Below are 16,255 nucleotides of genomic sequence, written 5' to 3' on the forward strand. Positions count from 1 at the left end.
AAAAAAAAAAAACAAGAAAACAAAACAGGTTGGCCGCAGTGGCTCACGCCTGTAATCCTAGTACTTCGGGAGGCTGAGGCGGGTAGATCATGAGATCAGGAGTTCAAGATCAGCCTGGCCAAGATGGTGAAACCCCATCTCTACTAAAAACTACAAAAATTAGCCGGGCACGGTGGCAGGTACCTGTAATCCCAGCTACTGGGGTGGGGGGAACTGAGGGAAGAGAATCACTTGAACCCAGGTGGCAGAGGTTGCAGTGAGCTGAGATCATGCCACTGCACTCCAGCCTGGGCAACAGTGAGACTCCATCTCAAAAACAAAGAAAATAAAGGAACCCAAATATTTCTTGAGCACCTACTATGTGCCAGGCACTGTCGAGGTGCTGGGGATACGGCATGAACAAAAACAGACAAAAATTTCCTGTCTTTGCAGCGCAGACAGGCAACAAGCCGATCAATAAACAGAATCTCCTATGTCTTGTAAATACTATCAAAAAATAGAGTAGAAGGAAGGAATTCTGGGAGTTGTGATCAGTAGGACGGCAATGAGAGAAGACTTTCTGAGCAGAGTTTGAAAGATGGTTAGAAACGCCAGAGAAGTGAGGAAGGGGGGGGCACTCAGGTTGAGGAAAAGCAGATCACAAAGGAAGTCAAGTTGGGCAAAGTCATGGAAGTGTGAAACACTGGTGGAGGAGGGAGAAACCACACACAGTCCAGTGTCTCTGAACCAGGGGAAGTCCAGTGCCTGGAGCCTTGTCAGGAGGCTTGAGTTTGATGCCAGAGGCTATGGACAGTACCTGCAGGATTTTGAGCGTCATAATTGCGAGCTCAGACTGAGCAGTCCCTCTGTGCCAGGTACCATCTGAAGAGTTTTACGTTGTAAATACCATTTAACCTTCTCATACTCTGCTAAGTGAGCATTGTTAGCCTCATTTTCCAGATGAGAAAGCTGAGCCTCAGAGAGGTATAGTAACCTGCCCCAGGTCACACAGCTGAGCCACATTCAAGCCCATGCCAGTGTGGGCTTCAAAGCCACAAGGGAACTGTCAGCCCAACTGAAACCCTGAGCTTCCCTGAGCTCCTGGGGTGAGGGCTCAGTTGGGAGATGGCTGCTCTTGGAGGCTTTGGTAATGTGGACAAGGTCCCTCAAAGGAGGAGCTGTTGTTAAGGAAACCTAAGGAGAGGTACTCCAGGCAGGGAGAAGAGCGTGCAAAGCCCACTTGCCAGATGGGTTTGGGGCAGAGCAGAGTTCAGTGTCATGGCCCAGGCTGCATGGCAGGCATGAGGGGAAGGGGTGTGGGAGATGGAGCTGGTGAGCAGTGGAGATCCAAAGGATGGAAAGGTAGGCAGGGAGTCCTGGGCTTGGTGACAAAGAGAGTGGAGGGTTTCCTGCATCTGACTGCCTGTGCACAGCTTTGGCACAAGTTAGGATTCCCAGGAAACCACCTCTTGCTAGCCCTGGGAGGGGGTAATAACCCTTCTGGAATGAGGGCGTCAGGTCCCCGGGGCATGGGTTTTTGGAGTCACTGGGCTAGAGGACATTGGTGTGACAGGCTATAGAGTTTAAGACATTAAGGTGACTAGAGAGAAAGGGGTTTTAGTCCCTTGGGTGGGGGTACTGGGACGACTGAGGAGCCCTGAGGGGAAGTGGTTTGGTTTGGTTAAGGTGACTGGGGTCAGGGGCTTGGAGTGAGCCAGGAATGGAAGAATCAGGGGCCTGAGTGTGAGGTGACGGGGATGTCAGGAACCCAGAGTCCTGGTTTGGAGCTCTCTGGGATCCTGATACTGGGGTTATCTGGAATAGAGAAATAGGACATCCTGGAGTTGGAGGATAGGTTTACAGGAACTCAAGGTCATGGTGTGACTGGGGTGTTGAGGTACACCCTGGGGATATGACAGAAGGGGAGCACTCCCTGCTCTGCTCCTGACCTGGCCATGCCTGCAGAGACTGATGAGTGCCGACTGAACCAGAACATCTGTGGCCATGGAGAGTGCGTCCCGGGCCCCCCAGACTACTCCTGCCACTGCAATCCTGGCTACCGGTCACATCCGCAGCACCGCTACTGCGTGGGTGAGTGCAGGGCAGAGGGTGCAGATGGGTAGTGGAGGGAAGGCAACCCTAGATCGTGATGCTTCTTTTGACTTTTCTCGGCCTTCCTGTTCTTCTCAGATGTGAACGAGTGCGAGGCAGAGCCCTGTGGCCCTGGGAGGGGCATCTGCATGAACACTGGCGGCTCCTACAATTGCCACTGCAACCGTGGCTACCGCCTGCACGTGGGCGCCGGGGGGCGCTCCTGTGTGGGTGAGCACCGCCAGGGTGGGGGTGGCCCTGTGTCAGAAGGGCTCTCCCCCTGGACGGCCGTGTAATCCCCTCCCCGCCTCCTACACTCCCTTCGTGGTCCCTTCCTCCCCCACAGACCTGAACGAGTGTGCCAAGCCCCACCTATGCGGCGACGGCGGATTCTGCATCAATTTTCCGGGTCACTACAAGTGCAACTGCTACCCCGGCTACCGGCTCAAAGCCTCCCGGCCTCCTGTGTGCGAAGGTGAGGAGACCCCATCCAGACCAAAGGGGGACTCCTTAGCTGTCTCTCCACCTGGAGTGGGGGCTAGGGGGCCTGCATCTTTTTTTTTTTTTTTTTTTTTTTTTTTTGAGACAGAGTCTTGCTCTGTCACCCAAGCTGGAGTTCAGTGGCACCCTCTTGGCTCACTGACTGCAACCTCCGCCTCCCGGGTTCAAGCAATTCTCCCCACCCGAATAGTTGGGATTACAGGCATGCGCCACCACGCCCGGCTAATTTTTGTACTTTTAGTAGAGCCGAGTTTTCTTCATGTTGGTCAGGCTGGTCTCGAACTCCCGACCTCAGGCGCTCCACCCACCTCGGCCTCCCAAAGTGCTGGGATTACAGGCATGACACATTGCGCCCAGTTTGCATTTTCATTCTTTCTTTTCTTTTTTATTGAGATGGAGTTTTACTCTTGTTGCCCAGGCTGCAGTGGCGTGATCCCGTCTCACCACAACCTCTGCTTCCCTGGTTGAAGCGATTCTCTTGCCTCAGCCTCCCGAGTAGCTGGGATTACAGGCATGCACCACCACGCCTGGCTAATTTTGTATTTTTAGTAGAGACAGGGTTTCACCATGTTGGTCAGGCTGGTCTTGAACTCCTAACCTCAGGTGATCCGCCCACCTTGGTCTCCCAAAGTGCTGGGATCACAGGCGTGAGCTACCGCACCCGGCCCGTCCTGCATTCTTGTCTCTGCTCGGCTCCAGGGCTCTCAGAGGTTGGGGGTCTGGTAGTCTCGTTAATCTGTGTGGCAAGAAGGCGCTGCTGTGGACTCTGGAAGCCAGCCCACCCACGTTGTCCCCAGATGAGTCCTCTTCCTTCTCCCTCTGGCGCAGACATCGACGAGTGCCGTGACCCGAGCTCCTGCCCGGATGGCAAATGCGAGAACAAGCCCGGGAGCTTCAAGTGCATCGCCTGTCAGCCTGGCTACCGCAGCCAGGGGGGCGGGGCCTGTCGTGGTGAGGGCGGGGTTCGGGGTGAGTGGGCGGGGCCGCCGGGTGCTGCCCCTCTCCGGTGTTCCCCCCGTCTGGCTCCGCTTGAGGCAGGGCGGGGCCAGCAGTGGTGATTGGCGTATTTGGGCGGGGCCTCCCGGGAGTAGCGGCTGCCCCCTCAACCCCGGGTCCCTGGGAGAATGAGACCCATACACCCTCGCGGTGCCCGGTCTGCCTTCTGGTGGGGCGGAGTCCGAGGCTAGCTCTTTCCGCCGCAGACGTGAACGAGTGCGCTGAGGGCAGCCCCTGCTCGCCTGGCTGGTGCGAGAATCTGCCCGGCTCCTTCCGTTGCACCTGTGCCCAGGGCTACGCACCCGCACCCGACGGCCACAGTTGCGTGGGTGAGCGCCAGCAACCCCGCCCCGGGCCTCTGCCACCCCCCACACGCTGAAACCAGGGAGCGTGTCAGTCTGTAAATTGTGGGTGGAAGGTGGCTCATTCATCCCCAGGTGACTCTGGTCACTCATTTTCTCAACGAACCATACCAAAGAAGCCACCACTAGAATTTCCACGTAGGAAGAGTCTTAGGGGGCAGAGCTTGAAGCTGCATTTGCAAAGCATGTTACTTAAATTTGAAGGAAAAAAACATATCAAAGAATGGGGGGAGGCGATAGTAGTTCCCCTGCACTCATATTTATTATATACCAAGAGGCGGGCCTGAGGGCTGCGACTCAGAGAAAATTAGAGAAGGAAAGACACAGACTAGCGCGCGGTGCTGGGCCTGGATGGAGCTGGCTGCTTCCTGGGGACACAGCGGAATGGGAGGAAGGAGGCCTGGGTTGTCTTAAAGAATCACTAGGAATTAAGCAATCAGCAAAGGAGGAGGAGAGGAACAGCATGCCAGGCACAGGGGCTGGCACTGGTGGATCAGAGGTGAGACAGGGCGGGGTGAGCAGGAACTGTAAGGAATAACCAGGGGATGGGGGCTGAGGCCAGGGGATGGGCGCCTGAGGGGTACCATCTGAGAAGCTCGGGAGGATATATTTCCAGGGAAGGAGGAGGATGAGCCAAGTGCAGTAGAGGCGTTCTTGTAAAGTAAGAACTGGTGAGGAACTGTAAGGAATAACCAGGGGATGGGGGCTGAGGCCAGCTGGGGAGGGGTAGGTTGCCACCCCTTGGAGTGCCCCCTAATTGCTGCCTGGGAAGTTGTGCTTTGCACAGAAGGTGTTAGAGGGCACCTGAAGCATTTTAAGGGTAAGAGTGACATGATTTGCCATTTGTCTTAGAACATCCCCTGCTGCTGAGCATGGAGGGTGGCTGGAGGTCTGTTGGAGAGACTTAGGGCGGAGACAATGGTGGGCAGGATGAGTGGTGGCCTCAGGATGGTCATGAGACGATGATACTGGAGAAATATGAGACCCCCTGGGTTTTTTAACTGAATGTCATGTGAAGGGGATGGGGGTAACGAACCTTCCCTGTTTCCAGTTTGGGTGGGTGAGTGAGTGGGTGGTGCTGCTTACTGGGAATGGGTCCTCAGGAGTGGGCATATTTGAGAGGGAAAATGCTGAGCTCCACACTGGACAAATTGAGTGGGTCGTCTCTGTGAGCCTCTCAGCAGGAGATGCCAGCATACCCACCTGGAATGACTGACCATGGACTTGGGGAGCCGTGGCTTCTTGGGTGGGCCTGCTTAGCCAACCCAAGGTGGGTTGGGTAAGCGGAGCATTTGGCAGAGCCTTGGGGACACTGACAGTTCAAGGGCAGGCTGGGGAGGGTGTTGGAGGAGATGGTGGAGGAGGGATGGTGGAGGCGCCTGAGGGGTACCATCTGAGAAGCTTGGGAGGATATATTTCCAGGGAAGGAGGAGGATGAGCCAAGTGCAGTAGAGGCGTTCTTGTAAAATAAGAACTGGTGAGACAGCAAGCTGTCGGACAAGACTTAGGGGTCTGCCCCCTAATCCTACGTGGAAATTCTAGTGATGCCTTCCTTGGCAAGAAGGTCCCTGGTGGCCTTGGCAGAGTGGCTTCTGTGACATGATGGGGACTGAGGCCAGGATATGTGGGCAGCAAGCAAGGAAGAGGAAGATCTGGGGACTTTTGCCCTTTCTAAGTGGGGCTTTGGTATAGGCTGAGGAGGTCATGCCAGGGGAGTAGGCCAGGAGACACGGGCTCGGGGGTCAGGAGAGGAGGGAGAAGAGCCAGTGGGCAGCTGGCTGTGGACAGGGGAAGGGACATCTTTTGATGTAACAGGAGCAGGAGAGGAATGGATGTAGATAATGATGTTCAGTGGGTTAAGCGCGATTACCCTTAATCCTCTCAATATACGGGGAAGGGCATGGGTTGAGTAGGGGACTCTGGAGAACAGTGGCAGTTCGGAAGTGTCCCAGGACATGGGGCTGCCTAGGAGCTTTGTGGAAGTCAAGGCTTGAGAGGAGTCAGAGAGGGAGGTGCCAGCCACATGGGGCTCTGCTGGACTGAGGCTGAAGCGTGTGGCTGTGGCCCAGCATGCTCAGGTTGGTGTCTGCTCCAGGCCCACTCTGCACCCAGGATCCACAGGCCACAGCTCTGACTAGAGGCTGGGCTTTGCCAGACCAGTGAGGAGGAAGGAGAGGTGTTTATGGATCAAGGACTGGAGTCCTATGGATGATGAGCCCTGGGGTCTCACTGGGAACTGTCAGAGTCTAGGGGTATCAGGCAAGCTTGGAGGACTGAGAGGGAGGTCACCGGGCCCTGAGAGAGACGGTGGAGGTGAGGACTTGAGAATAGTGGAAAGAAGGCAGCCTCTGAGGGCCCTGAGGTGGGGCAGATCTGAGTGATAAAACCCCTTGGAATTCTGAGAGTGGGGGGAAGGTCACAGAAGCCGAGGGATCCAGGAATGTGAGGTCAGAGGCTGGCCTGATTGTCCGAGGGGATGTTAGAAACTCCCAGAATGGAGAGGAAAACAGAGCGGGAGGAACAAGGAAGGTGGGTGCTGACAGCCACAGGAGGGCAGAGGCTGCAGGAGGCCGGTGGCACCTCAGAGGCAGAGTCATGGCTTGGTGGGATCTGGGGTGTGGACACCCAGCTCCACCAGAGAGGCCTCAGGAAAGTGTGTTCCGGGGAGAGTCAAGTTATTTTCCTGCATGAGCAGAAGAAAGTGGGAAGGACAAGGATAGGGAGTTTATCCACTCAGGAAGAAGGGAGCTGTGGCAGGTAAGGGTGGGAGCAGCCCTGAAAGCAGCTGGAGGAGGGAGAGATGGTGGGGGCGGCTCTTTAGCAACAGACCTGGCCCAGGATGTGCCACCCAGAAGCAGGGTGAGGCCCGTGCTTCTGAGTGCTGGAGCTCTGGTGCTCCAGGCCATGGGTAGAAGTGAGAAAAGAGTAGTGGAAATGCAAGACCACCCAGCCTGGCCCTCTGACACTGTCTGCGCCCTGCAGATGTGGACGAGTGTGAGGCTGGGGACGTGTGTGACAACGGCATCTGCACAAACACGCCAGGATCTTTCCAGTGTCAGTGCCTCTCTGGGTACCATCTGTCCAGGGACCGGAGCCGCTGCGAGGGTAAGGCATCTTAGAGCTGGGGTGCTGACCTGTCCCTCCCTACCCCAGGACCCCCACTGCCCAGGTCCAGTCCCTATCCAGATCTCATTTGGGGCATGGGGGTGTGGGACTGACCCAGGGCTCTGGGGAAAGCTTTGGCAGCCTCAGGCTCAGTGGGGTGGTGATCAGCCCTTGAGATTTTCCACCCCTTCCCTCCCCTACAGATATTGATGAGTGTGACTTCCCTGCGGCCTGCATTGGGGGTGACTGCATCAATACCAATGGCTCCTACAAATGTCTTTGCCCCCAGGGGCATCGGCTGGTGGGTGGCAGGAAGTGCCAAGGTATGGGGGACTGGCTGAGGGTTCCTGAGGGATGCGGCAGGGAGCAGTAATTCCCTAGACACACTATGGCCTTTCTCTTTCTATCCATTCATCTACCCATCCATCCATCCGTCCATCCACTCAGCTTTCCACTCTTTCACCTAGAATAACAATGATCACAGTAAACATGAGAGTTAGTGTGATTGCGGGGCTTATTATGTGCCAGACACTCTGTTAAGCTCTTTACAGATATTAATGTATTAGTCTTACCCATCAACTCACCTATACATGCATTCATCCAACAAAAGTTTAGGCCAGGTGTGGTGGCTCAGGCTGGGTGTGGTGGCTCATTCTTGTAATACCAGCACTTTGGGAGGCCAAGGTGGGCAGATCATGATGAGGTCAGGAGTTCGAGAGCAGCCTGGCCAATATGGTGAAACCCTATCTCTACTAAGAAAACAAAAATTAGCCGGGCGTGGTGGCACACACCTGTAGTCCCAACTACTTGGGAGGTTGAGGAAGGAGAATCACTTGAACCCTGGAGGCGGAGGTTGCAGTGAGCTGAGATTGCACCATTGCACTCCAGTCTGGGTGACAGAGCGAGACGCCATCTCAAAAAAAGTTTATTGAGTACCTACTATTTTCCAGGATCTGTGCTTTGTACTAGGTAATCAGCAATGACCCAGGGCTCCCAACTAAGGGAGGCTGACATGTAAACTGATTCTGACAGTTCAGGGTCCTTGGTGCCAAGAAAAGTCTGGACTAATGATTAATTGCAATGGGGAGGTGAATGCTGAACTGGACTTGAGGCATAAGTAGGAGTTCCCTAGGCATGGGAAAGGCAAGGCATGGGAAGTCATTCCAGGACCAAAGAGCAGCAATTGCAAAACACAGAGATCTGGAAGGAGCTAGTTGTTTACAGAGGAGGGGAGGGTGACCTGAACACAGAATTGGGGAATGGAGGGTGGTCTAGAGTAAGGCGTGACAAGACCTAAAGGTATTGGAAGCCCAGTTCAAAAGGCATCAAATGCCAAGCTGAGTGAGTGGCGTTTGAGACCTTTCCCTTTGAGCTTCCAATACCTTTAGGTCTTGTAAAGGTAGTGGGAGCCACTGAAGGTGTTATGAAGGACAGCAGCAAATGTGCACATGCAACATGCATGCACACTGACACAGCAGACTTCCTGCTGTACACACTTTGAAACCAAAGTGGAAATTCAGGTTCTGAACTTGTGTGAGGTCCTTGAGGTACAGCCCCAGGGAAAGAGGGGCTGGGTTTCCATCTGAGCTACTCTTGCCCCCCAGACATAGATGAGTGCAGCCAGGACCCGGGCCTGTGCCTTCCCCATGGGGCTTGCAAGAACCTGCAGGGCTCCTATGTGTGTGTCTGCGATGAGGGCTTCACTCCCACCCAGGACCAGCACGGTTGTGAGGGTGAGTGTCCTCCCAGCTCCCCGTTGGAATGGACAACTCCCCTGAGCTGCAACTGGGGTTCAGACGTGTCCTGGCCCCATCCTCCTGAATTTGGGGAACCAGAAGAAATCCCTTTTGGCTGGGGGAGTCTAGTGGGACCAGACCATGAAGGGCCCAGAACACCCCATTGACAATGGAGCCAGCTCTCAGGCGGCAGCTCAGGGGAGCCAGGGAAGGTGGGAGGAGAGAGCTGTGGTGGGTGGGCAGGGTGGACAGGGCCGAGGCGGTCTGTGCATGCCCCTGAGCTGCCCTCCGCCCCTCAGAGGTGGAGCAGCCCCACCACAAGAAGGAGTGCTACCTGAACTTCGATGACACGGTGTTCTGCGACAGCGTATTGGCCACCAACGTCACCCAGCAGGAGTGCTGCTGCTCGCTGGGCGCCGGCTGGGGCGACCACTGTGAAATCTACCCCTGCCCAGTCTACAGCTCAGGTCAGGAGCCGAGCAGGTCCCTTCCCAGATCTTCAGTTTGTTCACCTGGAAGCCAAATATGGGAAATAGCGCCCTCTGGCAGTTAGGAAATAGGCGGCGGGCTGCGGCCCTAACCCCACACGCACACTCAGCCCTGCCCCTTCCCTCCCCATGGCCACCCTGCCACCGCAGCCGAGTTCCACAGCCTCTGCCCAGACGGAAAGGGCTACACCCAGGACAACAACATCGTCAACTACGGCATCCCAGCCCACCGCGGTAAGCGCCCCGCAGCTCCCCACGCCCCGCGCCCACTCACCCGGGCTTGGGCTCGTCCGGATCCCTTGCCTGGCCGGCAGGTCAGCTGCCCTTGCCGGGTAAGCCCCGCCCGCACCTTCCTCGCCGGCCCCGCCCCTCCGGTAGGCCCCGCCCCTCACCTGTCGGAGATGGAGCAGCCATGGTTTGTCACCCCGCAGACATCGATGAGTGCATGTTGTTCGGGGCCGAGATCTGCAAGGAGGGCAAGTGCGTGAACACGCAGCCTGGCTACGAGTGCTACTGCAAGCAGGGCTTCTACTACGACGGGAACCTGCTGGAATGCGTGGGTGAGCTCAGCTCCCTGATGGACGGCCGTGGGCAAGTGGCAGGGAGACATGCGCCACCGCGCCCACCCGGGGCCTGCCCCTGCCACCTGCTGCCACCTGCTTTTCCTCCCCTCAGACGTGGACGAGTGCCTGGACGAGTCCAACTGCCGGAACGGAGTGTGCGAGAACACGCGCGGCGGTTACCGCTGCGCCTGCACACCCCCAGCTGAGTACAGCCCCGCGCAGCGCCAGTGCCTGAGCCCGGAGGAGATGGGTGAGGCCCGGGCCCAGGAGCGGGGAAGTTGGAGGGGCGGGGCCCGGACCGAACTGTGACGGCCCCCACCCACCCCCTCGCTGTTCGTAGACGTTGACGAGTGCCAGGACCCGGCAGCCTGCCGCCCTGGTCGCTGCGTCAACCTGCCGGGATCCTACCGCTGCGAGTGTCGCCTGCCCTGGGTGCCTGGGCCTTCCGGCCGTGACTGCCAGCTCCCCGAGAGCCCGGCCGGTGAGGGCGAGGGTCGGCTTGTGTCAACCCTGGGGCCCTGTCCTTCGTGTGGAGCCCCAGGGCTGTGGCCCCCCTCGCGGGTGGGGTGGAGTGGAGGGGGGCGGTCCCTGCCTCGGGCTGCTCCCTGATGCCAGGTGCTGTCCACAGAGCGCGCCCCAGAGCGGCGCGATGTGTGCTGGAGCCAGCGCGGAGAGGACGGCATGTGCGCGGGCCCCCTGGCCGGGCCTGCCCTCACCTTCGATGACTGCTGCTGCCGCCAGGGCCGCGGCTGGGGCGCTCAGTGCCGCCCGTGCCCGCCTCGTGGCACCGGTAAGGCGGTTGGGGAGGAATTGGCTGGGAGAGAGGATGGGGGCCAGGGCCTGGGGACCTGGGGGTTGCTGACCAGTCCCGCCCCTCCCAGGGTCCCAGTGCCCAACATCGCAGAGCGAGAGCAATTCCTTCTGGGACACGAGCCCCCTGCTGCTGGGGAAGCCCCCGAGAGGTAGGTGCTGCCGTCGGGGGTGGTGGCGGGGTTGGCAGCCTTTGGCCGGGGGTCAGTGTTGAAGTCCGTATTGTCCCGGGCCACGCAGATGAGGACAGTTCAGAGGAGGATTCGGACGAGTGTCGCTGCGTGAGCGGCCGCTGCATGCCGCGGCCAGGTGGTGCAGTATGCGAGTGTCCTGGCGGCTTCCAGCTCGACGCCTCCCGTGCCCGCTGCGTGGGTGAGCGGGGATCGTGGGTGGGGCAGGGGTGGGGCCGGTGGCAAGGGGCTGCCTGGAGGCTCAGCGGAGCTGCACCTGTCGTCCCCACCTGCAGACATCGACGAATGCCGAGAGCTGAACCAGCGCGGGCTGCTGTGCAAGAGCGAGCGCTGCGTGAACACCAGCGGCTCCTTCCGCTGCGTTTGCAAAGCCGGCTTCGCGCGCAGCCGCCCACACGGGGCCTGTGTTCCCCAGCGCCGCCGCTGACGCCGCCCTTAACCAGACCTCTGTGATCACTGGCGAGTCTCTGCAAGCTCGGCCTCTCACTCCTGCCCCGACTCGGGGCTTGGATCCAGGAACTTTCGGGGCCCGCAGACCCCTCCCTGCGCCTTGGGACCCGAGGCACCCCTACTGGCCTGCCCGGTTGGCAGGCGGTTGTAAGGTCTCGGGCGGGCCCTGCCCGCCTTCCTCCCAGAGGGCGTCTCCTAGAAACCGATAAATCAGATCGTGCCTCTTTACTCTTAGCTTTCGAAGCAAATTGATGTTCACGTCTGACGTGGGCGCGGACCGCGCAGGGCGGTGCCAGACCCCAGCTGCCTCCCAGGGGCTAGACTGAGCCGGGCACAGGGGGTGTGAAATAGAATTTAATGTGGCTCTGATTATGTACAGGTGAGGGCCTGGCCGGGCCGGCCGGGCTCACATGGTTTGTACAATAAATACATCCGTGGAGTGGGATCTCCGCAGCTGGGAAGGGCCACTGCCACAGTTCAGTCTAACTTCCGGGCTCCCAGCTTCATGGGGCCCTTGGCTGCCTTCTTCTCGGCGCGTTTGGCCTCCATCTCCCGCCGCCGCTCCTCGCGCTTCTTCCGGGCCAGCTCAGCCTTCGCCTGTCCTGGGGTCAGGAAGGGGAAGCCGGGTCTCAGCTCTTCAGCCAGCGCCTTCCCGGGGCCTGTAGGGGCAGGCTAGGCAGGGAGCCCTAGTCTTCAGCCCACCCAAGGGAAGCACTTACGGCTGTCAATCTCGAGGCCTTCCCAGTTGTCTTCACCCCACGAGTCCGGCCTGGGCTGTAAAGAGACGTGTGAGCTGCAGTGGGGCCAACTTATGGCTGAGGTCCACCATCTCTACCCTCCCGCCAGACCCGTGCTAGGTACCTACCTGGGTGCTGGCACGTGCAGACAGGGTAGCGAAGGGGTCACCCTTGTCACTGGACTCTGAGCCACCCCAGTTATACTCGCTGGCCAGCCTTGTACCCTCGGGAGGTGGCTCCTGGGAGCTTGGCTCCTGCCAGCCGTGTTCCCAGGAGCCCTCGGCTTCCCAGCTGCTCCAGTCGGACTCTGGGGATTTGGAGGATTTGTGGTGGGAGTTGCTGACCTGTGGAAGAGTTGGGGGGGAAGTAGCCCTGGGCTCGGTGAGGAAAGGCCCCCATCCCCCACACACCCGCCTGCCCCAGCTCACCTGACTAGCACGGCTCACTTGGCCCCCAGTGTTCCAGTCGTCCTGCTGGGCCAGCACAGACTCGGCCTCCTGCTGCAGCGTGGGAAGGGACCACTGAATCCCACCCCATGCTAAAGGGCAAGTGAGCCAGCCCCAGCACCGTCCCAGCCACGGGCCCCACCACTGTCTTTTACCTTCCTCCTCATTTGCTCCTCAGGCTCTGTTTCCCATCTATTAAGTGGATGAGCTGACCCCGGCCTGCCCTTACCCCTCTTTTTTGAGACAGAGTCTAGCTCTGTTACCCAGGCTGGAGTGCAGTGGTGTGATCTTGGCTCACTGCAACCTCTGCCTCCTGGGTTCAAGCGATTCTCCTGTCTCAGCCTCCCGAGAAGCTGGGACTACAGGCGTGCACCACCATGCCTGGCAAATTTTTATATTTTTAGTAGAGATGGGGTTTCATCATATTGGCCAGGCTGATCTCAAACTCCTGACCTTGTGATCCATTCGCCTTGGCCTCCCAAAGTGCTGGGATTACAGGCATGAGCCACCGTGCCCAGCCTCCCTTACCCCTCTTTGAGGCTAAGGAATGAGATCTAGATGCTCCTTCCAACAGCCTTGAGGGCTGGAATCTGCTGCTGTCAGCCAGATGGGGAAACTGGGCCCCCAGCTCTGCCCCATTCCCCCGAGGGCAGCCCCACTCCTCCCTCAGCCCATCCTAAGCCCATCCCCCAAGCAGAACTGGTCTGGTTCTAGACCCAGGAGTGGCCTCTCCTTGCTGACCGCCAGGGCTGGGTGGGCACTGGAGGAGAGGGAGGAGGGACATGGTGTGGGGAAGGGTGAGGAAGTCCAGGGAATGTCCCAAGTGCCATGTGCCTGGCCTGTTCCCTGGGGCTGCTGGGGTTGAGTGGAGCCCTGCTGCTGGCTCTGGCCTATAGCAGCCCCTCCATGAGGCCTACATGCCAGGGATGCTGTCCAGATGAGGCCAGGCCCACTCCAACCAGGCCCCATGGAAGCTCCCTGGACGGCAGGCTGTGGATTTGAGTTGGGGTCCCCTGGGGAGGCTCCCTCAGCCCCACACACCTCCAGGCTGCCCCAGTCTTCATCATCCCATCTGTCAGCAGCACTGCTGTCCTCTGCTGTGTCCTTGTCCTCCTCCTGCGTCTCCCAGTGGCTTGAGGTTGTAGGGGTGGCAGGAACAGGGGTAAGGGCTGGGGCGGGAACTCCTGCAGAGCAGTGGCTCACTGAGCTTTCAGGGGGGTCTTAGGACAGGGCAGAGGCTGCTGGGGGAAGGGGGCTACTGGAGGGAAGGAGCACCAAGGAAGCCCACAAGGTGCCTAGAGCCTACCCCAGTCCCTATGTCCCCCTCACCATCTCCGGGGGTCAGATAATAACAGTTCCCGGGTGCCTGAGCTCTCAGCCCTCTAAGCTGCTGATGCAGCCAGGCCAGAATGCTCACCTTCAGGCGCAGGCCTTTGGGGAACGTTGGTCTCTGTAGAGGCAGTGGTGGGGTGCGCACGGATCAGCTTGGAGGTGAGTGAGGAGACCCCAGTCACGGCCCAGCCTGCCCAGCTGGCTGCGGCTCCTCCCATGCCAGGGCTGGAGGCTGCATGGACATCCTTCTCTGGGCAGTGGCATGAGAGAAAGGTGGGTATGGGCACCTCAGGCACCCATGGGATGACAGGATGGCAGGAACTGACAGTGCCCTGTAGCTGCCCCTCCCTTCTCCAGGCCTGAGTTCTCCCATCTGTGAAGCGGGGGCCATGACCAGTCTGCTTCCTAGGGCCTTTCAGAAACTCCAGTGGGGGTGGGACACAAACAGGTCACAGTCAAAGACATGGCACAGAAAGAGGAAACATGAGTGTAAGCCACTCACCCACTTCCTCCAGCTGGGTTGGGTCCTCTGACACAGACTCCAGTTTGGATAGGAAGCTCCGAATGGCCTTGAAGGCCTGTGGGGTAACAAGGGGCAGAGCTGGGGCCTCTGGGGTTCCCAAGAGCCTGCCAGGCCAGCTAGGGCCTGACATCCCCCACAGCCCCACCCCAGGGCCAGCTGTGCCTCACCTGGTCCCGAACGGATTTCTCAGGATCTACAGTGAGGCCGCAGAGCACAGGCAGGATCTTGTGGGCACAGTCATTCATTGAGTAGAGGTTGTGGGTGGCAGCAAAGCCCAGGACACCAGCAACCCGGGATGGTGCAAACGGGTCCTTAGTGGCTCGGCTGAAGGCAGAGGTAAGGACCCTGTGTCTGGTCTGCGATGGGGCAGGAAGGAAAGAGGGCTCCTGAGTGTGGGATCAATGTTGGGGCCCAGAACCACCAGCCCTTACTTCCCAGAACAGGGCCACCCATAGGCCCCCAGAGCCGGAAAAATGTGAATGAATCACTTAAATGGGGAGAGCGTACCGAAAACTCTGGACCTGGGCTTCTCCTCCCAAATCACTGAGCTCCTCCCATTGCTGCCACCTGCCACTGCTGCCACCTCCCACTGCTGCCTCAGAGCATGAGACCACAACAGCAGCTGCCCCCAGGGCTGGGACACAGACTCCCTTCCTCCCTGCCCAGCTGACCATTTCTGTTACCTGTCTGGGCATGGCAAGCACCTGAGCTTACAAACCCTGGCTGAGGGGACCCACACAGGCGGTGGGGCCATGTGGGCCTGGATTTGGATCCCAGATCCACCCCCTCCTGGCTGTGTGACCTGGCCCAACTCTCTCCACCTCGGGAACCCAGATATGGGGCCAACAGCGCCCAGGGCCTAGGTATCTGGGAGGATGAGGGCCCACACACGCACGAGTCCTGGCCTTGGGAGAAGCCGTGGTCCTGTGACAGGGACCAGGCTTCAGCAGTCATACAGGACACTCACGCTGGCACTGAGGTAGGAGCCAATTTTGCCCAGGCAGACCGTGGTGTTGCAGCGGATGGGGCCCTGTTCATCCTTGGCCTGCAGCCGTGCAAAGTGCTTCATCAGCTCCACATTGAGGTTGGTTTCGCTTAGCTTCGGGGCCAGGAGCAGCATGGACTGCGGGGCAGAAAGGAGAGTGGAAACTGTGGGCTGTGGCAGGCAGAGGGCCTTGTGCACAAACAGCCTCCTGGCGGCCCTCAGCACAGAGCACACCTGTCAAAGCCTGCAAAGCCACCTCCCAGCCTGGGCCTGGCCCTGGCCCTGTCCAGCATGTTGAGGAAAGGGACCCCATTTCTGTCCCCCTTTACAGAAAAGTCTCCCAAGTCCATCTGTACTCCTGTCTCCCATTTCCTCTGCTCTCCTGACGGCACTCCACCTAGGCTCACAAAAACGGCTCCACACTCTGCCTGACTGGCTCAGGATGGGGTCACTGATGCCCTCCACGGTGCTGACTTCAACGGCCAGTTCTCCATTGCACCAAACTTGACCCTCAGCAGTTCTGACACCCCAAGTTTTTCCTCCTTGAAACTTTGGTCTCTGGTCTTCCAGGACACCAGCCCCTCCTGGTTCTCCTCTGACCTAGCTGGCTGTTCCTTTTGCTGAGATTCTAATGTTCACACACTCGGGGCCAATCTTGAGGGCTCTTTTATATCTAACACTCTTGCCCTAGGTGATCTCAGCCATCTCATGGCTTTAAATGCCTTCTTGTGAGCTGACAACTCCCAGGCGTGTACTCCTAGCCCAGACTTCCTGAAACTTTGCACATGTGTAACCAACAACCAACTCAACATTTCCATCCAGAAGCCTAACAGAAAAAGCCAAGATGGGGCCCAACCTGCTTATGTCATCTTCTCAGTAAACAGCAACTCTTAACCTTCCAATTGCTCAGGCCACAAGCCTCAGAGTCACCCTCATCTCCATATCTTTTTTTTTTTTTTT

The 16,255-nt window shown here is 58.4% G+C and overlaps 2 protein-coding genes across 9 annotated transcripts in view; one reads left to right on the forward strand and one right to left on the reverse strand.

The window, feature by feature from the left end:
* Nucleotides 1–11,755, forward strand: part of LTBP3 (latent transforming growth factor beta binding protein 3) — a 19,821-nt gene extending 8,066 nt beyond the window's left edge. For 4 of the 7 annotated variants that reach the window (XM_017537098.2, XM_017537099.2, XM_037741599.1 and 1 more), the window contains exons 12-28: nt 1,945–2,070; nt 2,170–2,301; nt 2,417–2,545; nt 3,400–3,522; nt 3,774–3,896; nt 6,912–7,034; nt 7,238–7,357; nt 8,639–8,767; nt 9,070–9,237; nt 9,409–9,492; nt 9,690–9,818; nt 9,934–10,071; nt 10,162–10,302; nt 10,450–10,611; nt 10,703–10,783; nt 10,872–11,003; nt 11,098–11,755. In XM_017537098.2, the coding sequence (XP_017392587.1) occupies nt 1,945–2,070; nt 2,170–2,301; nt 2,417–2,545; nt 3,400–3,522; nt 3,774–3,896; nt 6,912–7,034; nt 7,238–7,357; nt 8,639–8,767; nt 9,070–9,237; nt 9,409–9,492; nt 9,690–9,818; nt 9,934–10,071; nt 10,162–10,302; nt 10,450–10,611; nt 10,703–10,783; nt 10,872–11,003; nt 11,098–11,249 (2,192 nt within the window). In that variant the 3' untranslated portion in view covers nt 11,250–11,755. The remainder of the gene's footprint in view (nt 1–1,944; nt 2,071–2,169; nt 2,302–2,416; nt 2,546–3,399; nt 3,523–3,773; nt 3,897–6,911; nt 7,035–7,237; nt 7,358–8,638; nt 8,768–9,069; nt 9,238–9,408; nt 9,493–9,689; nt 9,819–9,933; nt 10,072–10,161; nt 10,303–10,449; nt 10,612–10,702; nt 10,784–10,871; nt 11,004–11,097) is intronic. The other 3 variants (XM_017537102.2, XM_037741601.1, XM_017537101.2) reach the window with 2 other exon arrangements.
* The window catches only part of SCYL1 (SCY1 like pseudokinase 1), a 15,016-nt gene continuing 10,374 nt past the window's right edge, over nt 11,614–16,255 (reverse strand). The window contains exons 10-18 of one of the 2 annotated variants that reach the window (XM_017537104.2): nt 15,278–15,433; nt 14,478–14,666; nt 14,290–14,365; nt 13,873–14,037; nt 13,497–13,639; nt 12,438–12,506; nt 12,138–12,353; nt 11,992–12,046; nt 11,614–11,874 (exon numbers count right to left, since the gene is read on the reverse strand). In XM_017537104.2, coding sequence (XP_017392593.1) covers nt 11,750–11,874; nt 11,992–12,046; nt 12,138–12,353; nt 12,438–12,506; nt 13,497–13,639; nt 13,873–14,037; nt 14,290–14,365; nt 14,478–14,666; nt 15,278–15,433 — 1,194 coding nt within the window. In that variant the 3' untranslated portion in view covers nt 11,614–11,749. Of the gene's footprint in view, nt 11,875–11,991; nt 12,047–12,137; nt 12,354–12,437; nt 12,510–13,496; nt 13,640–13,872; nt 14,038–14,289; nt 14,366–14,477; nt 14,667–15,277; nt 15,434–16,255 lie in introns of both variants that reach the window. The other variant, XM_017537103.2, reaches the window with a different exon arrangement.

Source organism: Cebus imitator, unplaced genomic scaffold (genome assembly GCF_001604975.1).
Source record: "Cebus imitator isolate Cc_AM_T3 unplaced genomic scaffold, Cebus_imitator-1.0 Scaffold102, whole genome shotgun sequence".
In the NCBI taxonomy this organism is placed as follows: Eukaryota; Metazoa; Chordata; class Mammalia; order Primates; family Cebidae; genus Cebus; species Cebus imitator.